Source organism: Coccidioides immitis (assembly GCF_000149335.2).
Source record: "Coccidioides immitis RS genomic scaffold supercont3.5, whole genome shotgun sequence".
NCBI classification, from domain to species: Eukaryota; Fungi; Ascomycota; class Eurotiomycetes; order Onygenales; family Onygenaceae; genus Coccidioides; species Coccidioides immitis.
This window is the reverse complement of record NW_004504307.1, coordinates 1,798,810-1,825,656: the sequence shown is the minus strand read 5'-3', so window position 1 is coordinate 1,825,656 and position 26,847 is coordinate 1,798,810. Positions and strand designations below refer to the sequence as shown.

Sequence of the window (26,847 nt, the reverse complement as noted above, 5' to 3'; positions counted from 1 at the left end):
GCAGACACAGCACGCTCCTTGCTCCGGATAACAAGATATAGACACAATGCCTCCGCGGTTGCCCTGGCGGCTGCCGTCACACCTATCTCCATCACTAGGGGCCCTATCCTCGCAGCCACAGCTCCTCTCCTCGGCCCCATCACCTCTCCTCCGCAGCCTCCCTTCTCTTCTCCCATGCCAGTCGTTAAGCCAGCAGTCGAGCCAGAACCGCTACGCATCGATCCTGTCGACACTGTCCGATGTTCCAAACGCATACAATAAGCGCATTAGACGAGGTCGCGGTCCCGCTTCCGGCAAGGGTAAGACCTCTGGTCGAGGTCACAAGGGTCAAAAGCAGCATGGCAAAGTACCCGCGGGCTTCAACGGTGGACAGACCAAGGATATCGTCGTCCACGGAGAGAGAGGATTTGACAATATGTAAACTCCTCCCCCACTCTCCTCCCCCCCTTGCCCTTTCAATAGGCGATCCGGACCCGTTGCTAACCCGATTGAAACCAGCTTTACCGCGGACATCTCCAAGGTCAATCTTGACCGCATCCAGGACTGGATCAACCAAGGCCGCATCGATCCCTCGCAGCCCATCACCATCAGAGAACTCGTGAAAACCCGCTGCATCCACGGCATCAAAGACGGCGTCAAGCTGCTCGGCCGCGGAGGCTCCACCGCCCTCAAACAACCCATCAACATCATCGTCTCCCGCGCCTCCGCCTCCGCCATTGCCGCCGTTGAAGCTGCCGGCGGAACGATAGTGACACGCTACTACACGCGACATGCCATCAAGCGGATCCTCAACGGCAGGACGGATCCGTACGTCTCGCTGGCGTGGGCGAATGCCCAGATTCACGCTGAAGCTGAGGGGGACGGTGCTGAGGCGAAGACGAAGGAGTTGAGTATTGGTATGGGATTCGATAAGCCCAGGGCAAAGGGCGAAGGGTTCCAATACCGGTTACCGGATCCCACGAATCGTAAGGATATCGAGTACTACAGAGATCCCGCGCATAGGGGCTATTTGAGTTATCTAGTAGGAGAGGGAGAGGGACCGAGTTTGTACTTTACGCCGCCGGGAGAGGAGGGGAAGAAGACGAAGAAGGTCGGCAAGAAGGCGTCGGAGAATCGGGTGTGGTAGTTTCCTTTCTTTGTTTTGCTTCCGATGGTGTATATTAAGTGAACTGGTTACATGGCATCTACGCTTGTCTGCGAATAAGGCTATTTCATATTATGACCTGAGCTTTCTTGCGTGTATATGACCGAGGATACTCTCTATGTACCGTCTAAATATGTCCGTAACCCAGCTAGAACAGACAAAACAAAACAGCTCTACAATTCCCGTCACGAAACCAAAATGTATCACAGCTTCACCCCATCATCCCACACCCTTAGTAGTCCATCTTGTATTGTCGTAGCCACCAGCGTCCCATCCGGTCCCCAAATCTGCCCCTGATGCAACGCCCTATTCTCCCCCGCCCTTGTCGTCCTCGCCTCGATAGTAAACCACTTCCTACCCCTCCCCTCACCCAAATCTGCTGTCCCCTCAGCCCCAGCATGCACATCCAACCTATCCCAATCAATCATCCTCATCGCCGGCCCATGCGTATGTATGACGACCGTATGACTCAAACTCGCAATCCGCCTCACCCGCTGCGCCCTATTCAGCGCCCACGCAATCAACCACAGCGAATTCCTATCGCTCGCAAACAGATGCGCGCATATATGCAAATTATCAAACTCACCCGCCTCATCACGAGCCCGGAGCGCAGCGATATCGTCCCTGCCGTAACCGCTCCCCTCCTCATCGTCGCCGGGGAGCCCAAACAACCTATAAAAATGCACCTGCCGATACCGCGTCGGATCCTCCTTCGCCCCAACCATCTCGTTATACCTTTTCATCTTCACTTTTCTAATATCGGTACCCGAGAACGGCACGGCCGGACGAAGGCCCTTCTCCACCTCCTCGGTCCACTGTGGTGTATCTAACGACGGTGCTAGCGGCTGGTTTTCCCGCTTGATTCCCTGGAGAGCCACCTTGTACCTTCCGTCGATGTCCATGGGGGGCTGAAAGGAGAAATTATAACTGCTCTCAACGCGCTTGAAGCTAACAAGGCATGAAAAGCAGATTTCTTCCTTCTGACGGACGTCAACGGCGCGGAGGCAGTAGGTTTGGCCTTCGCGGACATGGCGGACGTAAAATGTAAAGGGGATGGATCCGGTGCCTGGAGCCGTGAAGGAACCGGTAATGTTCTGCAGGAGTTACTCCTTCTTTTTAGATCTAGTTGATGAAACAGGAGGGCTTTTTATCTCAAAAAAAAAAAAAAAAAAAAAAAAAAAAAAAAAAAAAAAAAGGAAAGAAAAGAAAAGAAAAGAAGGGGGAAAAGGCTCATGATGAAGCAAGCAGCCAAAGATCCACCAAGCATGTATCGATCAATACATACGTGTATCAGCATCCCCTTATCCACCGTTTTTGCTGCTGCATACGCGGAGTGCCCGAATACATAACCCCCATACGCGACTCTAAACTCGCGCGGTCGCAGGGGCGCGTATTTCGCGCGAAATCGCTCGTACTTATGCCCACTGGGCGATTCCGTACCGGCATCGAGACGATCGAGAGCGAAGAGCTTGACGAGCGGGAGATAGGCGGGGGGTTGCGGGGCCGTTGGGTATGTGCTCTCGTCGACGGCTGGGTTTTTTTCCGGCAACGGAGCGGAGGAGCTGGAAGGGGCCATGTGGTCGGAATCACAGCCTGCGGTGTACTGTGAGCAATAGGGGTGGAGCTCCTCTCCTCTTTTTATCCGGGAATAGAGGCGAGAAAGACTGGAAGGGAAAGACGCAGGAAAAGTGGAACGAAGTGAAGAAGACCAAGCCTCCCTCGTCACGCCAGTGAACAGCACAAACATTCAGAGCACAAACAAGGGAAATAGGAGAGAAAAAAAAAAAAAAAAGAAGAAGAAACAAAGAGTCCAAAACGGACTCCGTAGAGTTATTACTTCCTAGTAGCCAAAACCGCCTCCTAGGTTCAATATCCCCGCCCCCCGCGAGGCTCGGTTTCCTCCTCCGCCGCCGCCGGGGGTACTTAAGCTGTCCGGGACGTCCAAGCCCTCCATACGGAGCCTTACGGAGATGCCATTCCGCACCATTCTTCACGCAATGATCTTCCCAACATAGCTTCGTACCCTACCACAGCTTCAAGGACGCCAGCGCGAGAGTTGTCCCGGTTGTCGCTGCGTCTGCTCAGGCGGCGGCTTTCTGCCCTCGGCAACCCCGGATTTACCACGGCCCGATCCCATCCCCATCACGTGACTCAGCCCCTTTTTCTTGGGTCAGCGAGTTCGTATGTGCAATGAACGCGGAGAATGTGGAGGGGCGAGTGGTGGTTTGAAGGGGAATGCTAAGATGCAATTAACGGTATGCCGTGCTATTCAAAGTGAAGTTTAATAGTGTGGGCACAACGGATACGGCCCCATGCAGTATCCGCCACAAACAAACACCCGCTGCAAACGGCTACAGACGTGATTAAAATCCATACGGAGTACTCATACAGAAAGTGTCTGAAAGTAAAAGTAGCAAACCACGGTCCATGGTTGCCACATAACTAAATTCATAGCCGATGTATGATATCGCAACGGTGGTGGTCCTTACTCCCATCCCCCATATCCGGGCACCAGACCAGTACCCAGCAATTTCAATAATAAATGAATAAGAAAAGATGACCGGGCCTAAAACTCACCCATCACCTTAAACGGGGCAGGCCAGAATAGAGATAAAAGTCCTCTGATAAAAATTGTCATGATCGCATAACGTATGTGGTATAAAACATGCATCAGTTTCCAATCTACAAATTAACGCCAGGGAAATGCAAAACGAAATAGGCTTCAAAGATATAATGCTGTACAAGGCGGCGGGAAAAAGAGGGTGAGAGAGAGGTAAGGCGTTGCTAGGCGTCTTCTTTTCAAGGGAACATGGCCGTTTTAGGTAGTTCTCTGAAACATGCGAGGAACAGAGCGTGTTGGTGTGTAAGGTTGCTCAGACCACCCGTCTGGCTGTGGGTAATAAGGCAACACGCCGGTTCGACGCTCAGTGATAGACTTGCTCAGTGGCTGGTAATGCATCATGTCCATGGGAAGATGTCTTGGTTGCTGAAGGGAGGCAGATGGTGGAGGATACAAAAGGGTGTTGACAGCCCGAACTGGTCGATACGGAGAGTTTCGATCCAGAACCGAAATTGGTGAAAGACGGGTGGGAGTATGGCTCGAATAGGCCGAGAGAGCAGGAGATATATCCGTTGACGAATTGATCGGATAAGGGCTCGACCGCCTGTTGAGATCCGGGACAATGGCCGGGACACTTGGGAGGTTGATAGGTAACGGCGCCAAAGATGTCGGAGTAATTGGTTGCTGAGGCCACGTACCGGGGGGTGCATACACGGCGGACATGGCACGGGCTACAGGGACAGGCAGCTGGTTGGAGAGGGTGGCACCATTGCACGGGAGGGGGTTGGTAGAAATCGTCAATGCAGGCGTAGGAAGCTGACAGGTCGGTAGCTGCGGAACACGGACACTTGGCTGGGATCCTACCGTTCCAGTTGACATACTGGACAAGGTGCTGCATGCAGAAGTTGATAGTGGTGGTACAGAGGTCGGGTAAAGAACATGGGACGATATTGGCTGGACACGGTTGTTTGATCCTGCCAGCTTCTTCACTGGGTGAGCGTCTGCCTGTCCGTCCCAGCTCCGCTTTCTATTATTCATCAGTGGCTCGACAGTTGCCGGTGAGTGAACGATCGGAAGTGGGAAAGACACCCCGGAAGAATTCGTTGCAGGTGGAGAAGGTAGAGTCGGAATTTTAGGCTGGGGAAGGGTGATAGGGCTACCGGACATTGGTGTTAAGGATGGTGAGATCTGAAGAATTGGCGTTCTGGGTTGCTGAGACAAGGTATCCTGGGGCATGCGGGACGCACGATCGAAATACAGAGCGAAGATCCGTAACTTCGAGTGCCATTTCTCCCATTCCTCCTTGGTGACAAAGAGATTATACCGAACGTTGCTAAGGAATTCGACTTCCATCACATGGATTTCTTGTATTGCTATACCGGAAACTTCAGCCCATGTCTTGTTCGTGTAGGTATTGTCGTCGAGAACTAAACAGATCTATGTCAGCATCCCTCGACTTCACCTGACACCTCAAAAGGGAGGGGGGGAAAGGGGGATTCATACACTTGTTCCCCATCATCAGAGCAATTGTCATCAATCTGAACTCGCTACCCCGTTTACCTCTCACAGACGGATTGAACTTCTTCAACCGGTATACGAACAGCAAAGCCAAAAGGACAACGTTCCGACTGACTTGTGTTGTGGAGAGAATCGTGGTCATCCATTTTCTGAACCCGATGCTAGGCATAGACTCTGGATCAAGGGGAGGAAGATTATAGTAGGGTGAGGACGCTCCATCTTCGATTTGCTTGAGTTTCGAGGCTTTGGCGAACCAGAAGAGACAAGTTATCTACAAACAAATCACCTGTCAGTCAAAAAAGCCGCACAATTTTGATGTTTTTCCTAGAGGAATAGGTCTCACCTGAGCAGCAAAATCCGCCAAGCTACCTCCATTCTCGCAGATCGATGATGGGACCTGAAGATATATAGCAATGGAGCTTTCCTTGGCTGGCTTGGGTTCACTTTCTGGTAGCTGGCTCGTCAGTGACGGAGGCTGTTGTTGTCGTGAGCCCTGAGTGACCACTTTCGGTTCTGACACCGAAGGAGCCATAGGGACGTTGCTGATGTTCGTATGCAAGGGACCAGGAAATTTGTAGCCGTGCCCCCCATGACTGAGCGGGAAGGCGAGGTCAGTCATGTCCTTTGGCGGGGTTGATAAGCCGTAATGGAATTCCGTCGACGAGCTCAAGGCATTCGCGGAGGCTTCTAGACCGGTAGCCTGCTTATAAGTTGGAGGTTCTCGAGCGGGTCGGTTGGTAAAGGGAGGTTCGGTCCAAGTAGGAAGAGGAAGATGAAGCATGGGGACTTGCTGGACCGGCGACGAGAAAGAAGGTGAAGAAGGTGGTGTGTTGTTGACAATTAGTTGACGTTCGAGGTCAGGAAGGAGAAAGAAGCATTGAGAAGAGTGGTGAAAGCAAAATCAGAAAGGAGGGCGTCCATCAACCTAAGGTTTGATCGTTTTTGCATTCAAGTGGAGGACGGACCATGCCTCGAAAGGGACAGAGAGGTGAAGTGGATCGGGGAAGATGACAGAAACAATGGGGAAAAAAAAGAGTTCATGTCAATGGAGTCAATGAAGGCAACAAGAATAATATTAATTTTGAAGCTTTTTTTTTTTTTTTTTGGTAAATTTCTTTCCCTTTTTCTGCCTGTTTTGTTTTTTTCCCCCCTTTAGTATTATTGAGGAGGGACGGCGAAATTGTGGTAGGCGCTGTTAGGCGTCGTGGTGTAATGCAATGAGGAAGCTGGAAGAGCAGGCCGGGTGGAGTCAAGTGGAAGCTTCTCGGCATGATTTGTTGGAAGTGAAGTCTCACATATAGATTCAACCATGGCGGGGATGGACCGTCACCACATGCCACCCCAGGCGGAAAAGAGTTAGCGGTGATAGCAGGAGTAATTAACAGGAGAAGTCCGGAATTAGAGACCAGGCATGCTCCATCAAACTCAAAGTAAGAGAGACGGCAAAACACAAAAAAAAAAAAAAAAAAAAAAAAAAAAAAGGAGTGACGGGAGTGCCGGGTAGAGTGTCGCAGTGATCCCTTGGGTTAAAAGGCCGTATTCAATAGACTGTGGTACTCCGGATGTATGGATAGACACAAGAGGTGCCTCTCTGACCCGGGGAAGGGTTACGGAATCATACTAAAGAAGAGGGTCTCACTAGTACTAAGCATAGGGAGTTACGGAATGTACGTAACTGGTGGTGAGAAAAAGTCTTGCCGAGGAACCAGGTGTTCTGGAAAGGGAAAAAATAAAAATAACAAAGATTGAAAAAGATGGAACACTTTCTTTTTCATCCATGATCCATTCAGCAGCTACCTTTTTTTTTTTCCCACCAACAGGATCATTGAAATTTGGCGGGAGTAAAATAAAAAAAAAAGGCAGAAAGGGCAGAAATAATGTTTTTCGCAAATTAATGCCGGCCTTCTTTATTGTGACCACCCTGGTTCTAGCGGTAGTTGGCGAGGTTTGACCCAGAAACAGGACCAGACCGGACCGGGAGGGCTGAAGGCTGATCGCTGCTGGTGCTTGGATGGCTGCCAGAAAGATCCGATCTTGCCTAAATTTTTCGCCATCCTTCGTTAATTTTTCTTGTCGTGAAGATGGCAAAAAGAAGAAATGTGCGCGAGCGAGGGAAAAGGGAATGGGAGGGGGGGGGAAAAGTGGGAAGAAAGGGATGGGCTAGCGCGGTTGATGTCAGCAGTGAATGTGGCACGGTGGAGTTGGTAACGTTAGGTCGCTCGTCTCGTCCTGTTACCTGGTAACACCCGCATGACCACCCGTATTCATTGGTCCGCCGTCGTATGTATTACACCGTACGCCCTGTGTTCTGTAAATTCCCTTCCGTCCTCACGGATGCGCCCCAAGCAACCTCCCCTTACCTCAAACGCGCGCCCCCCCCACCAACTAAAGTTCGCCCTGCTTTCCGTCCATCCCACAACGCCTCGATCCCTCTCCGTATTACCAATGTATTACTCCCTGTCGGATGGCCACCGGAGTTACTCTCGTGGAGAGGGGGGCAGGGTGTTTCCGTTCCATACATACGGAGCACATACATTGAGATCCTTTCCGGTGGCTGAGGATGATCCAAGGAATGTGCAGCGCCAGCGTCACTTATCACCAGTCTTTGGTCCCAGATCCGTAATCATAATCATCGTTATTAAGAATATTAATCATAAACCACACGTAATATCAAAAAAAGTCCATGGTCGATGGAACGGGGCTTCATCACCCTGCAGTCTTTGTGCATTACATGTATGCCGCTTCCGCGACACCTCAACTTTCGGGGAATACCAAGATAGTCCATCGATCGCCGTTATAGAGTCCTCCGTAGAGCGATTCCTGGATACAGAGTTGCAGAACCATCGCAGACTATCGAATGTATGATTGGGGTGTCGAACGATCCAAGGGAACGATCCATGTGGAGGAATGATACATCCCATCTTTCACCTGCCATGTTCACACCCGCAAATCACCACCCAGGACCGATAATTTTAAGCGACGCCTCTTCTGAAATTCCCTCGCCGGAATTGCTGGAACATATCGAAGCATGTTAGGTCCCCCAGGCGCCAGATGTAATGGAGTGCACCCAACGGAGGATGAAGGGGCGGGGCAAGTTTGAAGGCGCTGACCCCGACGCTAAGGTAAGTGGAGAGTTTGTGAATGAACGTAGCGCCCTGCAAGCTGGCGTATGATAGCCCATAGTAACTGCGATGTTGAGTTATACTAACTCCAGGGGAATGCTACATACGGAGTACACTTTGCGACCTTTTTGCTCCAACAGAATTGGCGCCCTGGGCGAAGATGGGTTTAAACTACGGAGCACACCGGTCCAGTGAGACACTTTTCCTCCAGCGTCATGCACGACTGTTTGATTTGCCTTGATGGGCGTAACACGGGAATATACGGAGCCTGGGTGGATTTTGTGGGCAAGGCACACGCGCACATACCCCAGTCTGCAAACGAGAAAGAAGTAATGAGAAGTGCAACACAATACCCGATAATATATGTATGTATGTATGTACTCCGTATGTCGATTTATTCTGCTCGCCCTGGATCTTTTTACAAGCTGCCACGAAGCGTGATATGATAGACCCGGAAAGGTAGGAGATCAAGGAGGCGAGGTTCCTTAATGCGTGTGATACACCTTCTCGACATACTGGAGCAAAGGAGTCCTTGACCAGGGCAAAAAAAAAAAAAAAAAAAAAAAAAAAAAAATAGATAACTCATAAAGGAGCTCTGTAAATCGCTGCCGTTGTTACGCTTGCTTCCCAGCACGCCGCAGGTCATGAAGGATAGGCACTGGAGAGTGGGGGGATATTACTCGTCCTCCTTGTCGGGGTTTTGAATCCAGCCAGGGTTGGAGGGCTGAGCAAACTCCCCGGATCGCGACTGATAGCGTTCCTTACAGTGCATGAGATGAGACTCGGCAACCAAGCTTTGTCCAGTGAAGTTGGTAGAGAGGGAAAGATTGACGAGGAAAAAGGATCAACCTGCGGCCGGATGACGATTGCTGATGGCTGAATAACGACGGACCCAGGCGCAACACCCCCTATCAAACTTCGGTTGCGCAAGTATGCACGGAAGAAAGGGGTTGGTTGGCAACGGAATCGTGGGTTTCCTTTCTGGTCCACACAAAGCCGGGAAAGGAGGAAAGTGTGATTCTGGGGAAGGGAAGGCTAGGTTTCTTTCGATTTTCAGACCGATGATAAGTGAAGGCTGAATGAGACAAGAGGCTGGACTGCACGCAGCTGCTTGCTGCGATGCAATCCCGCATCGAGCCTGGCAGGTCAAATCTCACCAAAAAAGCCTGTAATTTTCAAACCCAGCCTTGCCCAGTGGAAGCTCATATTCAATCGTATTGGATGAGCGAACGGCCAATCAGGGGAGCAACCTGGGAAGCGCAAACCCAAGCCGGTGCGGTAAAATTGCCTCGGCGGTAATCTCCTCACGGTGGCATTGCGGTGGATTGAGAGGGCGACCACATGTAACGCTGTAAGTTACAGTGTTATGAAGATACGTATGTATATACAGTGTCCCGTAGTCCGTATCCCGTACTGTACGCGGTCCAGTATGTAACTCGGAGTATGGACGGAGTACGTATGGGTGTATTCGGTGGCATCAGATCTTCCCTCGGTAGCCCCATCAATTTTGCATAGGTGTCTAAAGGACCGCCGTCTAACGCCAGGAGCACGATCCAGTGTTTCCTATCCAACTTTGCCTGCTGCTTTTTGTTCCTCTGGCGATCAATCACCAGCCCAACCGAGGATGCCCGTTTCGACGAAACGAATGATTGTCAGGTGAGCCATTAATATATCTGCCTTGGGTCATGGATCCAACACATTCCCTTTCTGTGGACTCCTTAGCGTTGGCACTCCCAACGTCCCAGCATCCCGACGGACGGGCGGTGGTTGGATGGGCCAGCTGATTCGCCTGCCAGCCGTGTCTGGCCCTGTTGATGCGGTACATGCTGAGCGGACGCGGAGCAGCGAAGGACCAAAGTTACGAGCGTGGCATTCATGACTAAGAAATGAACCCAACGCGTTCCAAGGGTTGGACATTAGCGCGGTTAAGCGGCTCTTGATTGGATTCTGGCCGGTTTTATTCGCTAGGAGAACGCGAATCACGAATCGCGACCCATCGCCCTCGTTTTGCCATACGGGACTGATACGCTGCTGCTGGAATGGGTGATTCGTCCCGCCCGTAACTCGTCAGATTATGTGGTCTCTGTGCCTTGTTCGCTCACAGGAGTGTCGCTGGAGCGCCTCAGAAGGGAAGGGAAGGGGAAATAAGACACAAAAAAAAAAAAAAAAAAAAAAGGAAAAAGGGAGAGACCCTTCAAACCTGCCCTGTCGTAGCGTATTCTCAATGCTGGTGAGGTGAGTGGCTATTTTGGTGCCGGCTCATCTCCCCAGCCAAAAGAGTCTCCCCGTCCACCTGCACGAACGGCACACAGATGCTCGCATCAGGCACGCGTATTTGGTCGGGCAAAGGCGGGTCTTCCTTGTGGCTCAATCTCTTGTCAATTTCCGTGACTTTGACCCAAAGTTTCAATCCTCGCAAAATGTACGGACTAAGGTTACAACAGCCGTTACATACTTGCCCTTAAACCATCACCGGATCATCAATGGTTCAAACAAAGATAAGTGTTTCTCCCGCGTGCGTTGAGCGACGCTCGGTATCGGCGAGGTGATGAGCATCAGGGTGGCTGGCTCACCTGTTGCATGCATCCAAAAAATCTTAATCATCAGGATGGTTTTGTCTTGCATATATGTGTGTGTGTGTGTGTGTGTGTGTGTGCCTGAAAAGGGAAAACGAGACGGTGCTGCCACTTCTTCCCTTGTCTCTTGTGTAAGCCCAATTTTCTCGCCCTTCAATGACGGACGTATGTGTGTACATCCGCCTCCTGTATTCCACCACCCATGACACCCCACGGTACAGGATGCCTTGCCCGACAGTTCCGCATTGAACAATCAACTGCCCGTGTCCGAATTGCTGAACAGGCTTTTCGAAGCGACGCGCGTGTCTCCTTGGGGCGAAGATTGGCGCATGTGATAACGTTCAGTACTCCGTAGTTCGTCCTTTATTGCGTGATCTTTTTCCCCTTCTCAAGGGTAAGAACCTCGCAAGTTGCGTCGGCGATGTGGCTAATTTTTCCCTCCTGGGCCCCGCTAGTTACGGCATACTTTCGCTCACCGAGTTTTAAACTATGGATTCCCGGCCTGCAGCTCCTACAGGATGGTTTGTTTTTTTCCCCGAATCTCCCTGTCAGATAATAAGACCAGTTTGAACCTTCCTGTTTTAAGGATCTAGCCCGGCAAAATTTGAAGTTGCTCGGAATTCATTAAGTTGACGAGGATAGTCTTGTCACGTCCTCTTTTTTTTAAAGGAGCGTGGATTCGGTTATGTCGCGGTAGTCGAGAATCAAACTTGGACTCTCAGCAACACCACATTGGGGGGGGGGGGGGGGGGGAAGCATGCTGCAACCCTAAGACAAATTTGATCCCCAGTGAGCCTGCAGGCATGGATATGGAGAATCGAGCCACCAGTCCGTCACGAATTACCAGCCAGATAGAGAAAGAAAATTTTTCGCCGCTGGCCAGGCCGAACCTTGTTCAGAATATGGATTTTGGGTTGGCTACGACAAACAAAAGTCGTGGGACAGTCTTGCTCAGAGGGACCTGCTGGATAAGCCCTTCGACAAGGTGGATCCGGTGTATAAGCATCTGTCTCTTTCCTTGTTTTCCCCCATGAGATGTGATATTTTTCCTTGCCATACAGGATCGCTTTGTGCTGTTGGCCTTGCAAATCCTCCCTTTTTCAAGAGCAAGGAAACCGGAGTTTGAAAGGGAGTCGAAAGTAGGAGCTCTAGACGCAGGGTGACTCCAAAGAAATGCTCCAGACTATTGAACCCACTACTGATCCCATGGAAAATCCATTGCGTCTTGCACCCAATATCCGCGGATATCATGAAAAGGCTTGCTTTGCTCTGAAACCTGTTGGGACAAGTGAAGACGAGGGATAAGCTTACACTGCAGTTTTACTAGCAGCGTCGCATAAGCAATCCACTTGAAAATGACGATTTTTACGATGCCCGACATTCTCTCCCATCAGGAACGGCGGAAAGAATTAGCACCCTGCCCTTCTCGCTGTGCAATGGATATTGCATACTTTCATTAGTTTGTTTCTGGGTGCTGGAGCAGTTGAAACCCTGTATGAGAATGATGGGGATGTGTCAATACTTTTATCTGAAAGCACTTCGGAATACAGCCCCATCATCCCCTTACCAGGCAATATAATATCACACCTCTGAGACTCCACTGGAGTATGTGGTGGTATATTTTCTTCTTAGCATTCAGGCGGCTCGTAACTTTATACATATATCAGCAGTATTAATATATCTTTATTCGGAAATAGTGTTCCACTGAGTGACGATGATATCATGAGATTTGTGATTCATGAGAGCAACAGGAAAAAGAGTGCGTGCATGTCCCAACCATTTCCGGTTGGAAGAGATCCAGGAGCCTAACCGAGTGACATAAGATTGAGTCTGGGGATAGGAATGACGCCGAGTGTTGCCATGCGGCAGGGTCAGGTCAGGGATTCAGCCCTCGGACAGGGTATTCTAAGCCTGCATAATACCTAAACCCGACAAAGGATCAGTGCGCCGTCATCATAGAGTCTGACTTAGTGACGGGCCAGTCTCCACGTCTTTTTGGCCTTTTCTTTTCTTTTCTTTTCTTTTCTTTTTTTTTTTTTTTTGGGTGTCCGGCGGATCCAGTAACTTGAAGATAGGCTTACTCAAAAGTGAGAAGGCGAATTTAGGCGGGATTGCATTGTAAAAAAAGGGTCATCCATGCTAACTCCCAAGAGCAATTATGCATCCAGAAGAAAAGGAAAGCAAAATAAATAAACTAACGGGGCTGCAAAGAGGAATTCCCTCTTCTTCTCGTCATGCAAGATTCGCGCTATATCCCGATGCCCTCTCGCATTCTTTAAAAAGAAAGAGAAAAATCATCATCTTTGTCAAATACCTGAGGCGTATTCGTGGAGTCATCTGACATAGCTCACGCAATAAGGCAGCAGATTACTCAAAGTGTTCCCGTTCAGCTGAGCTGCAGGTCGTGGGCAGGCCTGGATAAATCTCCCTCTATGTGTCAAGGATAAGATGTTCTATGGGGTGCTCCGTACGGAATACGGGTAAGTGATCCAGAAATGGCTACTCCTTTCTTTGGTTTCTGACGATCCAAGGGATTGCTCCGGCGTCTTGTCACACTCTCTGATGCTGCACGACGGCGACAGCGATTTGGCGAAAGGCACAGGATGGTATGATGCATGAGACCTGAGTGATCTCGCGGGGGTCCGAGACATTCGTTCTTGATTGATTGATTGAATGCAAGCCATACGGTATTGAAATTTTGAACTTAAACCTATTTTCATTTGATCGAGGAGAGGACATTGTTTTATGGGCTGAGCCCGGATCAGCAAGACAACCGACATAAACCCGTTGTCGTTTGGGTCAAAGATTCCAGCAAAGCCTGGACGACAGGCAAGGATGTGCCAGCAACGGTGCAACATCGCCAAGGAAATCCTAGACCGCGGCCTGCTACAGGGTCACCGCCTACATTTCAAGCAAGTGATTTTTTTACTTTGGAGCATATTATTCAATGCCTGAAGGGGGATAGGATGCGCACACCCGCCCATCATTTATCATGATCATGCAATCATTGCCCGTTGCGACGTCGTTTTCGTTCAGGTCGACCTCCTTTACGATAACTCCGGCCTTTGTCGCCGCCGGGACTAGCGAATAACGTGCAGGTACATATTATATTTTCTATGATTTGGGTGTCGGTCATGCACAGGGGAACGAACGAAACCCAGAGCTCTCAGATTCCCAGATCCAGCTTTTTTCTACAATATCCCGAAGCTCGCCCGGCTTTATCCCCTAGTATATACCGCGGATTGGCGGTCTTTCGCCGTTGTTTCCTTCCCGGTATCGCACCCTGACCTGTCAGAGAGCCAGTCCGTCGTATGCGTGTCCTGGCTATGTATGCTTGGGTTCGGGCGAGTTGAGAGCGAGTGTTTTGAGGAGAGGTGATCGTTCAAATGAACTTGAAGGGTGGGAAACGGTGATGGGTTTTCGTGTCTGTCAGCCACGAGGCCAAATCGGACCTGAGACATGTCGAAAAGATCTAGAGGATCTAGACACTCAAAAGAAGTGAATTTGAAGACCCGAGCAGACTTGGTGATGTTTCTCGTCTAAATGGCATTCGCAGTTGAGTGTGCGCTCGCGTCTGTTGAAAGTGCAAGAATGCTGCGGAGCATGGACTATTAGGACATGGAAAGTCTAGCTTCAAACACCCCCCCCAAAGCTGGTCTGGGCAGAAAGAAACGCGGAGGAGTTCCGTATTTGGATGCCAGTCTTGAAACGTTAGGATTATGCGAGTTGACTGAGAACGGCTGTACTTCGTGCGTCAACCCGCCTCCTGAGTTAGTCAATTAGGGGTTCCGGGAAATGGTAATGCAGCGACTCTTGCCACACTCATTCCAAATCGGATTGAACAATTAACTGATGCATTATTGGCGGAGCGATAGAGTAAGCATCAAGTCACCGCGCGATTTTGGGGATATCACGGGTTCCACCAAAGAGGATGCACAAGGGCGAAATGTATGGACGCTCTTCCCCGGCTGGGACTCTGTAACTAATGGAGAGCAGATCTCTTCGTGTTAGTTATTGGCGACAAGAATCTAGCAAGTCAGCAGATATTCTTGGGCAAGTTGGCGCCTATTTTTAGAATGTTACGGCTGCAATGGACTGAGACTCGAAATGGTCTGTATGGAGTCGCGAAATCAAACACGCTTTGTTTCTGGGATGTGACCAGAAACATGCACCTAGCATGTATGCGGCGCCTTTGAGCGATAGCTAAAGATCCAATCTTACCTCGCGAGAGATGGGGGCGGCTAAGTTGGTGAGTTTGTATTTAACCCTGGCATCGGCGACAGGGGATGGCGAACACCAAATGAGTTCGCAGCTCAACGTGCATCCGGCTTTGATTATTGTCGTGAGCAGATATTCGATATCGCCGCGAAGCCATCGGGTGAAGCCCGTCTTTTCCCCAAGATGAGAATGTAACGATAGATTGGGCGGGATCGAAGCTCATTCATTTCTCCTGAGTGACCATTAGTTACAGCTGATGTCCGCCTCTTCCCCTCTCGCTGGCGCCGTTGAAGCTATCACTGCTATCCCTGATCCTTATTATTTCACCCCCCCGGTCAAGAAGAGAGGGACGACCTCAAGTTCACATGTTTTCAGTGGGCTGTGCCTGAACCGACCCTCTCCACAACCCAGCCCCCCATCTTTCATTTCCCAAATTCTCATTCCGTTCTCCTGGATCATACATGGCGGATTATCAATCAGATACATCTTGCTAGCTTCAAGAAAGAAAGAGGAGCGCTTAACCCAACATTCATGTGTTGGTATTTCCCGCCTCACCATTTTTTGACACCAAGGCATGGCGGGACCTCGGGGTTGAGTTGACGGGGCAATCAGCTGCCTTAGTTTACTCCGTACCCTCATCTCCGTTTTAAGAACCGATCGCTGCCTACGAGTCGATTCGACCCTTGATCACTTGCCTGCTACCGGAATAGGTCCATCTTTCACACCATCTCACGGGCGGTGATGGAATTACCCCTATTCTCTCACAGGCTCCAACATACAAACACTCGACAATGGAGGGCTCCTGGATGCTTGTTCTATTGGTTACCCGAGGATTACCGGTAGCCACTGGTTCTGCAGGAGTTACATTCCTCCTTAAGGAAAGAAACAAGATACCAATTTTTTTTTTTTTTTTTTTTTTTTTTTTTTTTTTTTTTTTTTTTTTTTGGAAACATTTCTCGTCGCTGGAAAACGCAAGCCCAACACCTCCATGGTTACCGAAGGCTTGGCAGTGCGCTGTTGCGGATCGATATGTGGCCACTATCGATGTTCGCTGTATAGGGAGAGGAAAAACAAAGGAAAGACGGTGTTGCAGAGTTGTTGCTGCGGCTTCCCTTTAACAAGTTATAGAGTGTTGAACCAGTTGGTTTCGCTATTGGTGATTATCAACGAAGTTCCCTGCTTCCTAGCGTTCTGTTCGCACAACTGGCCTGCGTTGCAAAGACACCCTGAGATTGGTAGCTGTTTCTAAACTCACTTGTTTGCTACATTTAGGCTACCCAGTAGTAGCTCTTGCGTTGTTCCGTCTTGCTCCAAGATATTAAGAAAATCCAGTTACACTGTCCTTCTATAGCTACTAGACCAATGCGGCTTTCTTCCCGAATTTTGTCGCCTGGCCATTTCTATCTTTCTGGAGAGGAACTTGCTTATGAGACTACTTAGGATTAAAACTGCCGAATCTTGGGTGGTTCAATCCCTCGTAGAGGGTGTTCCGCCTCTTGCTCGAGCTGTCTGGAATGTCCGGGTGATACACAAAGCTTTAAGTCCACTCTACCTTCGAAAACAAACCGACTGAGGTCCGCTATGTGGTTACATCATGCGGGTTAGAATGGACGGTTATTTGTCTTCCCGAGATGTGGTCTCTGTACCACTTTTCCAGTGTCACGCTGCTGTTGACAATGACAACCGATTCATTGTCACACCCTGGTAGAAAAAGGTATAGGGTCAATTTCAAATTACCAGTCTACAATGGAACGGATGATATCAATTGCTATTAGAAGACAGCTTGTTTGTTTTACGCGTTGCTCTTTTTTAGTTTTTCCAGCATCTCAGACATACTCATTCCGTCGCATCCGGCGAATGTCCAACATTGTTTTCTCACCTTTCGCCAGTACAACAGTTCAGCCGAGCCGCTCTCAGAGATTGGAACGAACCTCGGAGGCTCTTCAAATATTGGCCAACTCTGGATGACTCTGTCACGGAGAATACGTACTGCCCTTTCTGGCTTTCTTTGTGATCCGGGACTGGTAGGTGGTTGTGGTGTGATGTTTTATCTATTGCGATATTTGAGCGACTATCTCAACTATGTCTTGAACTCCGTTGGACAAGTGCCGATTCCCGGTTGTCCTATGAACTTGATTGGTATGTAATGGGCAGTGCGCTGAAGGATCTCCGGATATCGCGGGCGGTAAGTCGATGGTGGCTGGTTCAACGTCTTGACAGCGTTAGGCGAGCCTCAGAAGGCAACTGTAGGACTCGAAGGCGGGATCATGACCGTGTAGGTTTCGAAAATAGAGAAGACTCGATGCCACCTGGGATCAGTACTTCGTGCCAGATGCCTTAATACTCACATGACAGGTTGAATTGGGAGGTAACGCATGCGCTCAGCCATTTTGCTTTTTCCCAGGGATGCACTTGGCTGATGCGATGGTTCGAAGACATCAGCATGGTTAATTATCTCTCCTATTCCCGCCGTCAGTTACTCCTTACCAAGTTTTAGAAGCTCCCTTGTGTCTAGCTGTGCGTTGACCTTAAATGCTTCCCTGCATTATCCTCTTGCACATTCCTCTAGTCGGTTCATATCCTCCCTGAGTAGCTCCCCTTAGTCTTTCGTATGGCTTCCCTTTACCTCCTCTTATCATTTACTCCCTATAGCTTCCAAAAAGCAATCCATACTGCGCCCGACAACCTCGTAAACCTCCCTTATCCCTTACAACTTCGCCTTTGACTCCTCCAATGGTTATTACCTCACATGATCTCCATAAATGGGTTTCCTGGTTTGGACTTCGTCTTAAGGAGTACTTGGTGCTGTAGTTAGTTAATTGGCTACGCAAGTTTTGCATTGGCGGGAAATGGGCCATTGCTCGGTCCAACTTACCACTATTGCATAGCTGTTCAATTAGCCTTGCAATCGGGATGATGCTCAATATCCCCAAAAGGCTCAAGATATTGTTCTTGGCAAGGGGTTCGGTTCTCGAAGTGCTATATCTTAAGCCCTTCACTTATTCAGGCATGACGTAATATCGCACCCTGTCGCGCAGACGGTGAGCCAGATGCGTTTGTCGTCAGCTTAAGCGATTCGGTTCTCTCGGAAGCCAAAAAGCTACGAGCCATCGAGCGCGGGAACAAAACAGATAATGTAGAATGAAGAAGACTCTGCTTCTCGTCTTCATTCATGGGTTCAAGGTGGGGTTTGCTCCTCTGCAGTGCATTAGCTAGTACTCAGGAAGTCTGACTCTGACTATGACGAAATGTACAGGGCGGAGACGATACCTTTGGCACTTTTCCATCGCATCTACGTGCCATAACCAGCCACGCCCTGCCTAACATCGATGTTGTTGCGGTGACATACCCCAAGTTCGAGACAAGGGGTGATTTGCAGGACTGTGTCGCCAGGTTGAGAGAATGGTCCGTCTCGTCTCGTCTCTTTTGCATGCGTTCAACACCAGGGACATGACCTGGCTAACACAGGAAGCAATAAAACATGCGCAACAGGCTTCAAAACGTTGTGATAGACATCGAAGTCTCCAACCAGGCCCCCTCGCCTACCGTCGACCCATCTGTCCACGTTATCCTCATTGGACACTCCATGGGCGGCGTCGTCGGTGCAGAAGCCATACGTCTACTCGCATCTGAGCAGTTACTCCCTCCGTCTGGCGCTGCGCACCCATCATCGAAATGGGACGATGCCAAACTCTCAGACGAACGCGCAGCAGGAATCCAGCCCAACGCGTTTATGTTTCCTCATATCCAGGGCCTCATGGCTTTCGACACCCCTTTCCTCGGGATCGCCCCGGGGACGGTCTCCTACACAGCTGAAAGCCAATACAAAGCCGCCACTACGGCTTACGGCGCAATCACAGAAGTCGCCAGCGCGTTTGGCTGGGGCAGTGGCGGCGGTGGCGGCTCTTCGGCCTCGAAAAAGGACCGCAAGGAACCACCCGCCGCCCTTCCACCCGCAACCAAATCTACTGATGACGCTGCAGCCACACCATCATGGCAGCGCTGGGGACGGTACGCCATGTTCGCGGGCGCCGCAGGTGCCGTGGCAGCAGGCGGAGCAGCGGCTTTATACACCCAACGCGACCGGTTCTCAGCGGGCTGGACGTGGGCGACCTCGCATCTCGAATTCGTCGGGTGTCTAGCTCGTCCGGAGGAGTTACGTCGTCGCATCTCCGCCATTGCGCGGCTGCATGTAGACCGCGGAATAGGCGCCGCGAATTTCTACACACGCCTTGGCCGCAGCGCAATCACCGTGCCCTCCGAGGTGTCAACAGGTTCTGCCCAGCAACAACAGCAGCAGCAGCAGTTCTCAATAAGGGATGTATTACGCTCGAAGATCCGCACGTTTTGCAATCTCCCACAAGATGTGGAGGAAAAGAAAGCGCGGGATGAGGGCAATTCTCGCGATCTTGAGTCGAATGAGGGGTTGGAGTGGATCGAGGTAGTAAATGATAATGCCCAAGATGAAACCAAAGCGCATATGACTATGTTTTCGCCTGCGGATAACCCGGCATTTTACGAGATGGCGCACCAGGCGAGAGATTTGTTGATCAGATGGGTTGATAAAGGATGGTACTCAACCGCAGGCAGTGCTCCGGGGAAGGAGAGTGAGGATCGTTGACAAGGTGCCCACAGGGATGAAAGGTCATCAAATATACCCGTATTATATGGGAAAACGCATCTTCCATAGACCAAAGGATATAATATTTAGAGCGCAATTATCTATTAAAATTAATATAAAAGGGAAAATATGACACTCGACTCGTGAAGACTATGTGCAAGAAAACAACGCTTGGAGTAAGATTGAAGACTAGACCAATGTGCGCCGGGGAAAGAAGCCATGTAACATCAAAACGCCACAAAGGAGATTCATCACAAAATCTTAGCGGGATAATAAGGGTGAAGAATAAGACATGGGCAAAGAGGGGGGAAGAGATTTGAGAGGTATCAGCTTATACGAAAAGTCGCGTGAGCCAAATTATAGGTGCTCTATGTGCGGTAAGCACTATACATCCGGCGCGCTAAGAAAGGTGGGGGGAAGTCGAACGAAAGTGGTGGATCTAATAATTCGATTGTCCGCCATAAGTGGATGAGCGATGGTGGTACACACTGCCCGCGTATTCTGAATTGGTATCGAGGTATACAGTGGCCCTGCGTTCCTCTTCAGGAAGGAGCTCTTTGACCTCCCAGTTGTTCTGCTTTAAGCCGACGGAGAACTCGAGATCTTCTTTGGTAATCGAATCCCAGTACTATAATACTGTTAACTTTCTTTGCGCATCGAATGACGAAAGCGTTCACTCAAGGAATGCGACGTACCTTATAGATCATCATGACGGCAAGAAGGTTGCATAGAGTTGCGAAAAACAGGCCATCCAAATAATGCTGAACACTCTCACAGATAACAGCGCTGAAAGAGTAGAGTATGACTTGGCCTATAATAAAAAAGAATACACCAAAGGTAATGTGCCAGAGCGGCCAACGATCTTGGAGTGTATTCACAACCAAGATGATCTGCATGACCACATATACAAACAAGCATATGGCGTTGAGAATGTAGACGACAACAAAAAGGCCGATGGTGTTTGATGGAGAAAGTCCGGCCCAGGACTTGAAGGTTAGGAGTGAAACGGCGCCCGAAATTAAGAACATCCCAAGAGAGGAGAGTCGTAGAAGCCAAACCGAAAGGGCGGTTCCATCCTCATAGAGCTGGAACCCTACGAATCCGTTGACCAGCAAACAAGTGCAGAGGGCGGAGGCAAAACCATTCTGAACTGCAGCGAAGAACGGGAAGACGGCGTTTCCAGGGGGTGCGACACCGGAATCCAAGACCAGAGAGCATATCGTCAATGCCATATAGATGTAGAAAAATGTAATTATCTCCTTGCGTCCTGTAACACCAATGAGACGAGAGGGCTTAGTGCCAATTGATCATCATATCATTGTCGGCAACGGTAAGAATGCGGGAAACTTACCGACAGCAGTGAACTTTGATCGTACATGAATGATCATAATCGCAGTCATGGCCAGAGCTACAATGTGCATGACATCTGTGGCGCCCTGGAAGATAATGGTGTTGGCAACCTCAATATTCCTTGCGTAGCAACTTGGCAAAATCCCTTTTGTACCGGACAACGAGGACGAGCCGACTAGTGAGCATAAAGGAATCGCTGCCTTCCGGCATAGCGAGTCAAACTGGCCGAAGCTCATGGTGCCTGGTCACAGAACTCCTCTTCGGGGAGTGCCGATGTCGAGAAAGAAAAGCGCGGGGTCGACGATGGTGAGAGAGAAAGGCTGCGCGGTGGCTGGTTAGAGACTCGGTCGGAAGGCAAAGGAATAAGGGGCGTCGACGAGGGAGGTAAAAAAAAAAAAAAAAAAAAAAAAAAGCAGTGAAGCTAAACGAGTGAATACAATAAAGTGACAACACGGTAGAGGCGGAGGGAGGGTAAGTTTGGCGGCGATGAACAGCGCGAAGGACGGCGGATGTTGTCGTCGTTCGTCGTCTCGGCGGAGAGGACTGACATTGGGGTTTCCTCTTTGAGGCTAGTTGCGGCTTTACTGTTTTGGGTTGGGAGGTTTGATTAGATTAGATAATCAAGGATCGTGGATCCCAGCCACACTCTAGACCTAACAAGCACTAGCGCCGATCCTGGGTTGGGGCTTGCCGCTTTCCAGACCAGGACTAGAGCAAACCTTGCTATGCTGACACATTCCCCCCTGTTTGGCACTAAACCGGATCAGGCATTTTCAACAATTGATGCTCTGGCAGTTTGATAAAGCATTAATATGACGGCTATATTATTGCCTCTAAACGGCTATCATGGATAATTTTTCATGCTTTGCTTGGGGCAGAGCCTGTGCCTGAATATTGGTGACAAATTGGCATTTCGAAGAACTTTCTCTCTGACACTTCTCTTTTCATTAGGCTGCATGGGTACCCCTTCATACATCTAATCAAGATGCTCTGGTTCATTTCCGAATGGCTCCGACGGCTGTGGAGTAATGCATGGCGGATTCCCTCCTTTATGGAACACCTTATGGAGCTAATTCTGGAACTAATTCTTAACTCATCTAACCGCTCCTTAGTTCAATACTGATGACCCAAATATCCGAGTGACAGGGTGGTGTGGGTCACGATCCAATCACCGGGTTCCTCTGGCAAAGTATCAACTTCAATTATCTCTCTGCGAGTCTGATATACGTCAAAGCGCATGCAGAAACATTCCAGATTTTCCCCCCTGGGACTTGGGTTCCGGGATTAACGTCTCTGATTCGGTCATGCCTTTCAGTCTTCTAGAAATCACGCCATTGCGACGAACAAGATCCAAGCCTAAGCTCCATTCTGAATATGACTGACCTATCAAGCTAATAGTTTTGAGACAGCGATGCTGCCATCTGATATCGGGAATTGGCGGATATCCTTGCATCCCAAATGCCACTCCAGCAAAGTGCGTCCGAGCACTCCTTGTGGAGAGAAGCTGATTCAAAGTGCGCGTCTCATTTCTCGTATCTTCGTGTGGCCAATTGCGGCTGCGCGGAGAAACCGAGGGAATCAGGCTGCTAAATCTTTTTCCCTCAAAGTTCATGCCAACTGCTACATGCGTCAATGGCTGATTGCTCTGAGAAGCACCTACCCGATTCCCGAAGTAGTCACAGCGGGAACTTTGTCAGACTCTTTATATTCCTCAAATCTCACCGTTCTTGTCTAGCTTCAAAGTTACGGCGTCTACTGGTTCCAACAAATTTTCCTTTTTTTTTTTTTTATTTAAAAAAAAAAAAAAAAAAAAAAAAAAAATTGCAGAAGTAAATAAATAAAAACCGCTCAGCGAGCAGCCGATATTGCGATCGGGATGTTTCATGTAAAGCGTACTGTCTAATAAGATTAGGAACCCAGCAATTCTTCAATCTTTTCAAACGGGAACTAGTCGAGATTCCCCGCCATCATGGGTCCCCTAAGGGTACTCAAGCTCTGGCACGTCGATGGAAGCGTTTGCTGTGGCCTGGTGGGCATCCTTGAATTCCCTTTGTTTCGTCATTTTCACATGCGACAACAGCGATAATGCCTGTCGACTGGTGTATTATTGGTACTTCAGCCCTGGAAGCTTGGATCCTCATCCATCCTAGCTCCGATCTACAGTGGTTGAATCAGGCAATCTCCACAATGCTGCAAAGTTTAGACGTCCCAAAAAGAGCGTGAGCTTTGGGAGGTGGTTCGTGCTTTTGACAGCCAAATTTTCCCGTCACATTAGGTCGGTATGTACGGAGTAGCTTGGCTGGTTTCGGATTAGTCCTGTGTGATTCCCATCAGAGGGATGTTGCTGGCCTGGCTGCCATTGAAAAGAGGCCTCCCGCCTGCTTCTTCTGAGCGAAAAGCAGTCCGGACATCCATAGTTCATTCAAACTTCATTTCTTATCGCGACACTGACAATTGAAGGTATGGAAAGGGCTAAGTTCTCCAAAGGGACATTCCAGACACTGACGCCACCCATTTATAGATCGTTGCCTGTTTTACACACGTAATATCATCTCAGAGCTCCGGCGTTTACAAGATTTTACGGGTTTTAGTGAGGCTCCGAAAAAGCCATCTACTCAGACCCTTGCAACAATGTGCAACTTTTTCAAGAATTTCTACGTCTATAGCTCTTGTCGAGACCCTGCCAACCATTTCTTCCGCATTTCAACAGATGGGAATGGCGGATCCCGGTGCAGCGGGAGCCCCCACGAGCGGTTTATTGTGGTTGTGGGCCAATGCCGAGTTTGCAAGCGTTAATTGGCACCTTCATGAATCGCAACCGTTGTGTAGCAAGGATAGCTATGTCGCAGCCCTCATACAGCTTCGAAAGAAAGCTGCGCATTGATGGAGAAGGGACGAGGCTGGGACTCCCCTACATCCAAGCACTGTGGTGAGATCCCCTGTATGACGCCGAACTTTCGCATAATTATTCTAACTGGTCTCGCAAGGTATTGCTGGCAATCCTGGTTGATGACATCCTACACGTCCCCTGGTTAGGGCTGTGTCTGCTACGCCGTGATGACATCTCATGATTAGCTGAAACGGGGAGTTCTGGTGTCTAGTCATGGGGAGACAACGGCTGCATTTGCTCTGGAGCAGTTTCCCTATTGAATCTTTGTAATTTTCCCCCTTTGCTAATCCCATTTTTGACTATAAAATTTCTACTCCTGTGTCGCGCACTGCCAAATACCCCGCTTTGGTTTTTCCTGCTTTTGTTTGGTGCTCTTCTCCTCATCATCTTTTTTGAATGGACTGTCGATTTTAAAAGTATCGTGGCGTTGTATTTGGAGATCCTCTTTTGGTTCAGTCTTTCAGAGGTATTTTTTACAATACCAAGTGACTGGAGCTGGAACGTTCTCGGTCACTTCCTATCAGCCGCGGAGTCATATATCGATTGTATTTCATCCGTATGTATGAATCATGAATGCCCCTAGAATTAAGTTGATACGTCAAATATTTTTGGTGGGACATAAAAAGGAGCCCTCAATTTTCACTTTTTTTTAGAGATATTAGTGCTACAACTCCTCTGTACACGTGCATTTCCCGTCTGCAAGTATGTGTATATTGTGCGTTTGACAAATCATGTTGAACTCACGGCGATTTTCTCTTCAGATTTCAGAGCCTGGAAAGTAGATGTGCAGCTCGGCGGTCTCCTTACTTTGATTTCTGGGTACACGAGCTAGTCCAGCATCCAATAGTACCCTCTTATGCGAGAGGAGCACGGGCATCCCACATCATGCAGAGTCCTCCGAATGGTGTTGGAGAAAAACAAAATTGCCGAACGCTGATCGAATGCACGGGACCGTAGTTTAAAGGTCTTTGGACCCAAGGAGTCGGGACACCATTTTGGAAGCAAATATTTCCAAATGGAATCGAAATGAAAAGTCCCGATATCAACGCTTTCGAGGCAGGTCAACACTCCATCCTTGGGATACTCTTGGCAACCCGACGTTTAGTGATCTCGGCTGCTCAGCCAACCGCGTTTGCACAAAATAATAACCTCCGTGCAATATAGAAGTTTGACGTTTTCAAGAGGGGCCTGGGTTTGCTTGGGACCAGGATCCGACAAGGGTGTAACGAAACCTTCACATTCTGATTTTCGCGCCCAGCCATAACCCACGGGCGTGCCATACAGGGATCATTGGTAGGGGGGAATGCGTGGTGCGGTCAGTTAATGTTCCTTCTTATGCTCAGTCTAAACTATCCTCTTAATTTGGTGACTGTCTCGGGTGTTTACCGGCAAGGATGGCACGCCTCAAATTCCGAATGTGTAAAAAAATGAGGGGTTAATCTGACAACTCGAGGCAAGCCTTTTGTCGATGCCTAGTCATAGAGAAGGACGGGATAATTCCCTCGTTGTTTTGTCAAAGGGGTGATGATGCCGTTGATCTCTCTCGATAAAGATCTGATGGACACGCATCGGCGTTATATGCAATTGAATGCACCAGGCCGCTTCCATGAAAGCCCTCCGGGCGCCGGGAGCGAGGGGAGGACCACGGACAATTAAGCCAGTCCCGGCACACAAAACTGTCCGCTGCACAGGCCTCGTCGGCCACAACGCCAAGGTAGAATAGCAGTTTGCTTTGCACGGAGTAGAACTGCCTTCACTCTAGTTAAGCCAAGAGGAAGGGGGGGAAAAAAAAAAAATTTCGTCCTTCCCCTATTAGGCCGAAAAAGCAAAGGAGAAACGGTTTTGTGCAAGAAAGAAGCGGCCCAGCTTCTATTCAGTTGTTGGGTATCCCGCTCTCTCGCATCTCGGCACATCCCACGCATTGTCACGCATAGCTAAATCGGGATCGTTCCATCCGGAATTGAATGATACTTAATGCGAAGCCGCTGCCTCCGTGCTTCAGCACATATTATATGTACCCCCGTTTTGGATACGGGTTGTCCCTCACATCCGTGGGCGATATTAATGGATCCTATTATCGTTAAGGGGGTGGGGGAGAGGGGTTTATTCTTCCAGAAATGCCGGGGGAAACCGAGATCAAATCCCAAAAGCATCAAAATTTATAGTTTCGCACCGATTAGGGGTTGCTTAAGTTCCCATCAGCTGGTTGGTGAGCTATGGTGTACATGTCCCAGGGTTCAACAACTGGCTAAAAAGCTTCTGCCAAAGGGTTGGATTTGACCCATGGAGGCTTCAAAGGAAATTTTCGGCGCAGCAACTTTTTGTGGTCAAGAAAAACAATTATCTTATTAGTTAAGTAAGTTAACTGGCTAACTACGGAGTACCTCACCAGTCAACTTACTCGAAGCAACACCTCAGAGGCATGGATTGCAGTCGCCGCAGTTCTTTGAGTAGGGGGCCCATGGACTCTTGACTCCAGTCTGGATGACTGTCCGCTGCGGTGAGGAGGAGATAGGTTTCAGTTATCTCAACTGATGCCAGGGGCAGATGTCATTGTGCAGTCTTGTGAAAGATGGATAAATGGACCCGAATCAGGAACAAAGAAGCTCCCCAGCCACAAAATGGCAGTTTCTCGAAACCACCTTCTTTCTCCTCCAAACTCATGGGCCGCATGAGTTCACTACTCCGTACATACCAACCTTTACTCAGATATGCGCGGTTGTCGACAGCCGTACCCACAAGGCGCGCTGAGTCGTCAGCGCATGCATCATCAGTGTTGGAGTCGCCGTTGGATCAGCATCAACCAGCCAATCATTTGCAGTGGGGAAATTTAGGACCAGCGTCCAAA

General features: G+C 49.4%; 10 protein-coding genes across 10 annotated transcripts; 4 read left to right on the top strand and 6 right to left on the bottom strand.

Annotated features, from left to right (window-relative positions):
* The first annotated feature begins 7 nt into the window (after positions 1 to 7).
* On the top strand, positions 8 to 1,227 carry CIMG_09046 (mitochondrial 54S ribosomal protein YmL10/YmL18). The gene is made up of 2 exons (XM_001239424.2): positions 8 to 417; positions 499 to 1,227. Exons 1-2 carry the CDS (start codon positions 47 to 49, stop codon positions 1,124 to 1,126), a joined length of 999 nt encoding a protein of 332 aa, XP_001239425.1. The 5' UTR covers positions 8 to 46; the 3' UTR covers positions 1,127 to 1,227.
* Positions 1,228 to 1,233: 6 nt separating this feature from the next.
* Positions 1,234 to 3,167, bottom strand: CIMG_09045 (acyl-CoA thioesterase II). The gene is made up of 2 exons (XM_001239423.2): positions 2,430 to 3,167; positions 1,234 to 2,238 (listed from the first exon to the last, which is right to left on the bottom strand). The coding sequence occupies exons 1-2, from the start codon at positions 2,889 to 2,891 to the stop codon at positions 1,348 to 1,350; spliced, it is 1,353 nt and encodes a 450-aa protein (XP_001239424.2). The 5' UTR covers positions 2,892 to 3,167; the 3' UTR covers positions 1,234 to 1,347.
* A 226-nt stretch (positions 3,168 to 3,393) lies between these two features.
* On the bottom strand, positions 3,394 to 6,337 carry CIMG_09044 (mucin). The gene is made up of 3 exons (XM_001239422.2): positions 5,566 to 6,337; positions 5,208 to 5,493; positions 3,394 to 5,131 (listed from the first exon to the last, which is right to left on the bottom strand). The coding sequence occupies exons 1-3, from the start codon at positions 6,001 to 6,003 to the stop codon at positions 3,963 to 3,965; spliced, it is 1,893 nt and encodes a 630-aa protein (XP_001239423.1). The 5' UTR covers positions 6,004 to 6,337; the 3' UTR covers positions 3,394 to 3,962.
* Positions 6,338 to 9,276: 2,939 nt separating this feature from the next.
* Positions 9,277 to 10,492, top strand: CIMG_13571 (uncharacterized protein; the record flags this gene model as incomplete). Its single annotated transcript, XM_001239420.2, has 6 exons — positions 9,277 to 9,293; positions 9,540 to 9,695; positions 9,745 to 9,771; positions 9,902 to 10,000; positions 10,067 to 10,163; positions 10,313 to 10,492. The coding sequence occupies 6 exons, from the start codon at positions 9,277 to 9,279 to the stop codon at positions 10,490 to 10,492; spliced, it is 576 nt and encodes a 191-aa protein (XP_001239421.2).
* A 6,911-nt stretch (positions 10,493 to 17,403) lies between these two features.
* CIMG_13570 (uncharacterized protein) lies at positions 17,404 to 17,996 on the bottom strand (the record flags this gene model as incomplete). The annotated part of the gene is made up of 3 exons (XM_001239419.2): positions 17,404 to 17,447; positions 17,626 to 17,678; positions 17,812 to 17,996. 3 exons carry the CDS (start codon positions 17,994 to 17,996, stop codon positions 17,404 to 17,406), a joined length of 282 nt encoding a protein of 93 aa, XP_001239420.2.
* A 187-nt stretch (positions 17,997 to 18,183) lies between these two features.
* CIMG_09040 (uncharacterized protein) lies at positions 18,184 to 19,905 on the top strand. Its single transcript, XM_001239418.2, has 3 exons — positions 18,184 to 18,321; positions 18,395 to 18,543; positions 18,631 to 19,905. Exons 1-3 carry the CDS (start codon positions 18,280 to 18,282, stop codon positions 19,757 to 19,759), a joined length of 1,320 nt encoding a protein of 439 aa, XP_001239419.2. The 5' UTR covers positions 18,184 to 18,279; the 3' UTR covers positions 19,760 to 19,905.
* CIMG_09039 (chitin synthase export chaperone) lies at positions 19,802 to 21,522 on the bottom strand. The gene is made up of 3 exons (XM_001239417.2): positions 21,111 to 21,522; positions 20,455 to 21,026; positions 19,802 to 20,387 (listed from the first exon to the last, which is right to left on the bottom strand). The coding sequence occupies exons 1-3, from the start codon at positions 21,343 to 21,345 to the stop codon at positions 20,199 to 20,201; spliced, it is 996 nt and encodes a 331-aa protein (XP_001239418.1). The 5' UTR covers positions 21,346 to 21,522; the 3' UTR covers positions 19,802 to 20,198.
* Positions 21,523 to 22,044: 522 nt separating this feature from the next.
* Positions 22,045 to 22,786, bottom strand: CIMG_09038 (uncharacterized protein). Its single transcript, XM_001239416.2, has one exon. It carries the CDS (start codon positions 22,719 to 22,721, stop codon positions 22,338 to 22,340), a length of 384 nt encoding a protein of 127 aa, XP_001239417.1. The 5' UTR covers positions 22,722 to 22,786; the 3' UTR covers positions 22,045 to 22,337.
* A 292-nt stretch (positions 22,787 to 23,078) lies between these two features.
* On the top strand, positions 23,079 to 23,993 carry CIMG_09037 (uncharacterized protein; the record flags this gene model as incomplete). The annotated part of the gene is made up of 3 exons (XM_001239415.1): positions 23,079 to 23,138; positions 23,260 to 23,388; positions 23,631 to 23,993. The coding sequence occupies 3 exons, from the start codon at positions 23,079 to 23,081 to the stop codon at positions 23,991 to 23,993; spliced, it is 552 nt and encodes a 183-aa protein (XP_001239416.1).
* Positions 23,994 to 24,247: 254 nt separating this feature from the next.
* CIMG_13569 (uncharacterized protein) lies at positions 24,248 to 26,079 on the bottom strand. The gene is made up of 3 exons (XM_004444795.1): positions 25,386 to 26,079; positions 24,807 to 25,328; positions 24,248 to 24,752 (listed from the first exon to the last, which is right to left on the bottom strand). Exon 1 carries the CDS (start codon positions 25,919 to 25,921, stop codon positions 25,652 to 25,654), a length of 270 nt encoding a protein of 89 aa, XP_004444852.1. The 5' UTR covers positions 25,922 to 26,079; the 3' UTR covers positions 24,248 to 24,752; positions 24,807 to 25,328; positions 25,386 to 25,651.
* Positions 26,080 to 26,847: the final 768 nt, after the last annotated feature.

Excerpts from the sequence above, each read along its gene's own strand:
- CIMG_09046 (XM_001239424.2), top strand. The coding sequence starts at position 47 with ATGCCTCCGCGGTTGCCCTGGCGGCTGCCGTCACACCTATCTCCATCA. Across the intron at positions 418-498 it reads GAGAGAGGATTTGACAATAT|CTTTACCGCGGACATCTCCA; the intron begins GTAAACTCCTCC and ends GATTGAAACCAG.
- CIMG_09045 (XM_001239423.2), bottom strand. The coding sequence starts at position 2,891 with ATGTTTGTGCTGTTCACTGGCGTGACGAGGGAGGCTTGGTCTTCTTCA. Across the intron at positions 2,239-2,429 it reads ATAAGGGGATGCTGATACAC|AACATTACCGGTTCCTTCAC; the intron begins GTATGTATTGAT and ends TAACTCCTGCAG.
- CIMG_09044 (XM_001239422.2), bottom strand. The coding sequence starts at position 6,003 with ATGCTTCATCTTCCTCTTCCTACTTGGACCGAACCTCCCTTTACCAAC. Across the intron at positions 5,494-5,565 it reads TGGCGGATTTTGCTGCTCAG|ATAACTTGTCTCTTCTGGTT; the intron begins GTGAGACCTATT and ends ATTTGTTTGTAG. Across the intron at positions 5,132-5,207 it reads TCTGATGATGGGGAACAAGT|TTCTCGACGACAATACCTAC; the intron begins GTATGAATCCCC and ends AGATCTGTTTAG.
- CIMG_09040 (XM_001239418.2), top strand. The coding sequence starts at position 18,280 with ATGAAGAAGACTCTGCTTCTCGTCTTCATTCATGGGTTCAAG. Across the intron at positions 18,322-18,394 it reads TCTTCATTCATGGGTTCAAG|GGCGGAGACGATACCTTTGG; the intron begins GTGGGGTTTGCT and ends CGAAATGTACAG. Across the intron at positions 18,544-18,630 it reads GTCGCCAGGTTGAGAGAATG|GCTTCAAAACGTTGTGATAG; the intron begins GTCCGTCTCGTC and ends CATGCGCAACAG.
- CIMG_09039 (XM_001239417.2), bottom strand. The coding sequence starts at position 21,345 with ATGAGCTTCGGCCAGTTTGACTCGCTATGCCGGAAGGCAGCGATTCCT. Across the intron at positions 21,027-21,110 it reads ATCAAAGTTCACTGCTGTCG|GACGCAAGGAGATAATTACA; the intron begins GTAAGTTTCCCG and ends TTGGTGTTACAG. Across the intron at positions 20,388-20,454 it reads CCGTCATGATGATCTATAAG|TACTGGGATTCGATTACCAA; the intron begins GTACGTCGCATT and ends ACAGTATTATAG.
- CIMG_09038 (XM_001239416.2), bottom strand. The coding sequence starts at position 22,721 with ATGAACTTTGAGGGAAAAAGATTTAGCAGCCTGATTCCCTCGGTTTCT.
- CIMG_13569 (XM_004444795.1), bottom strand. The coding sequence starts at position 25,921 with ATGCGTGGGATGTGCCGAGATGCGAGAGAGCGGGATACCCAACAACTG.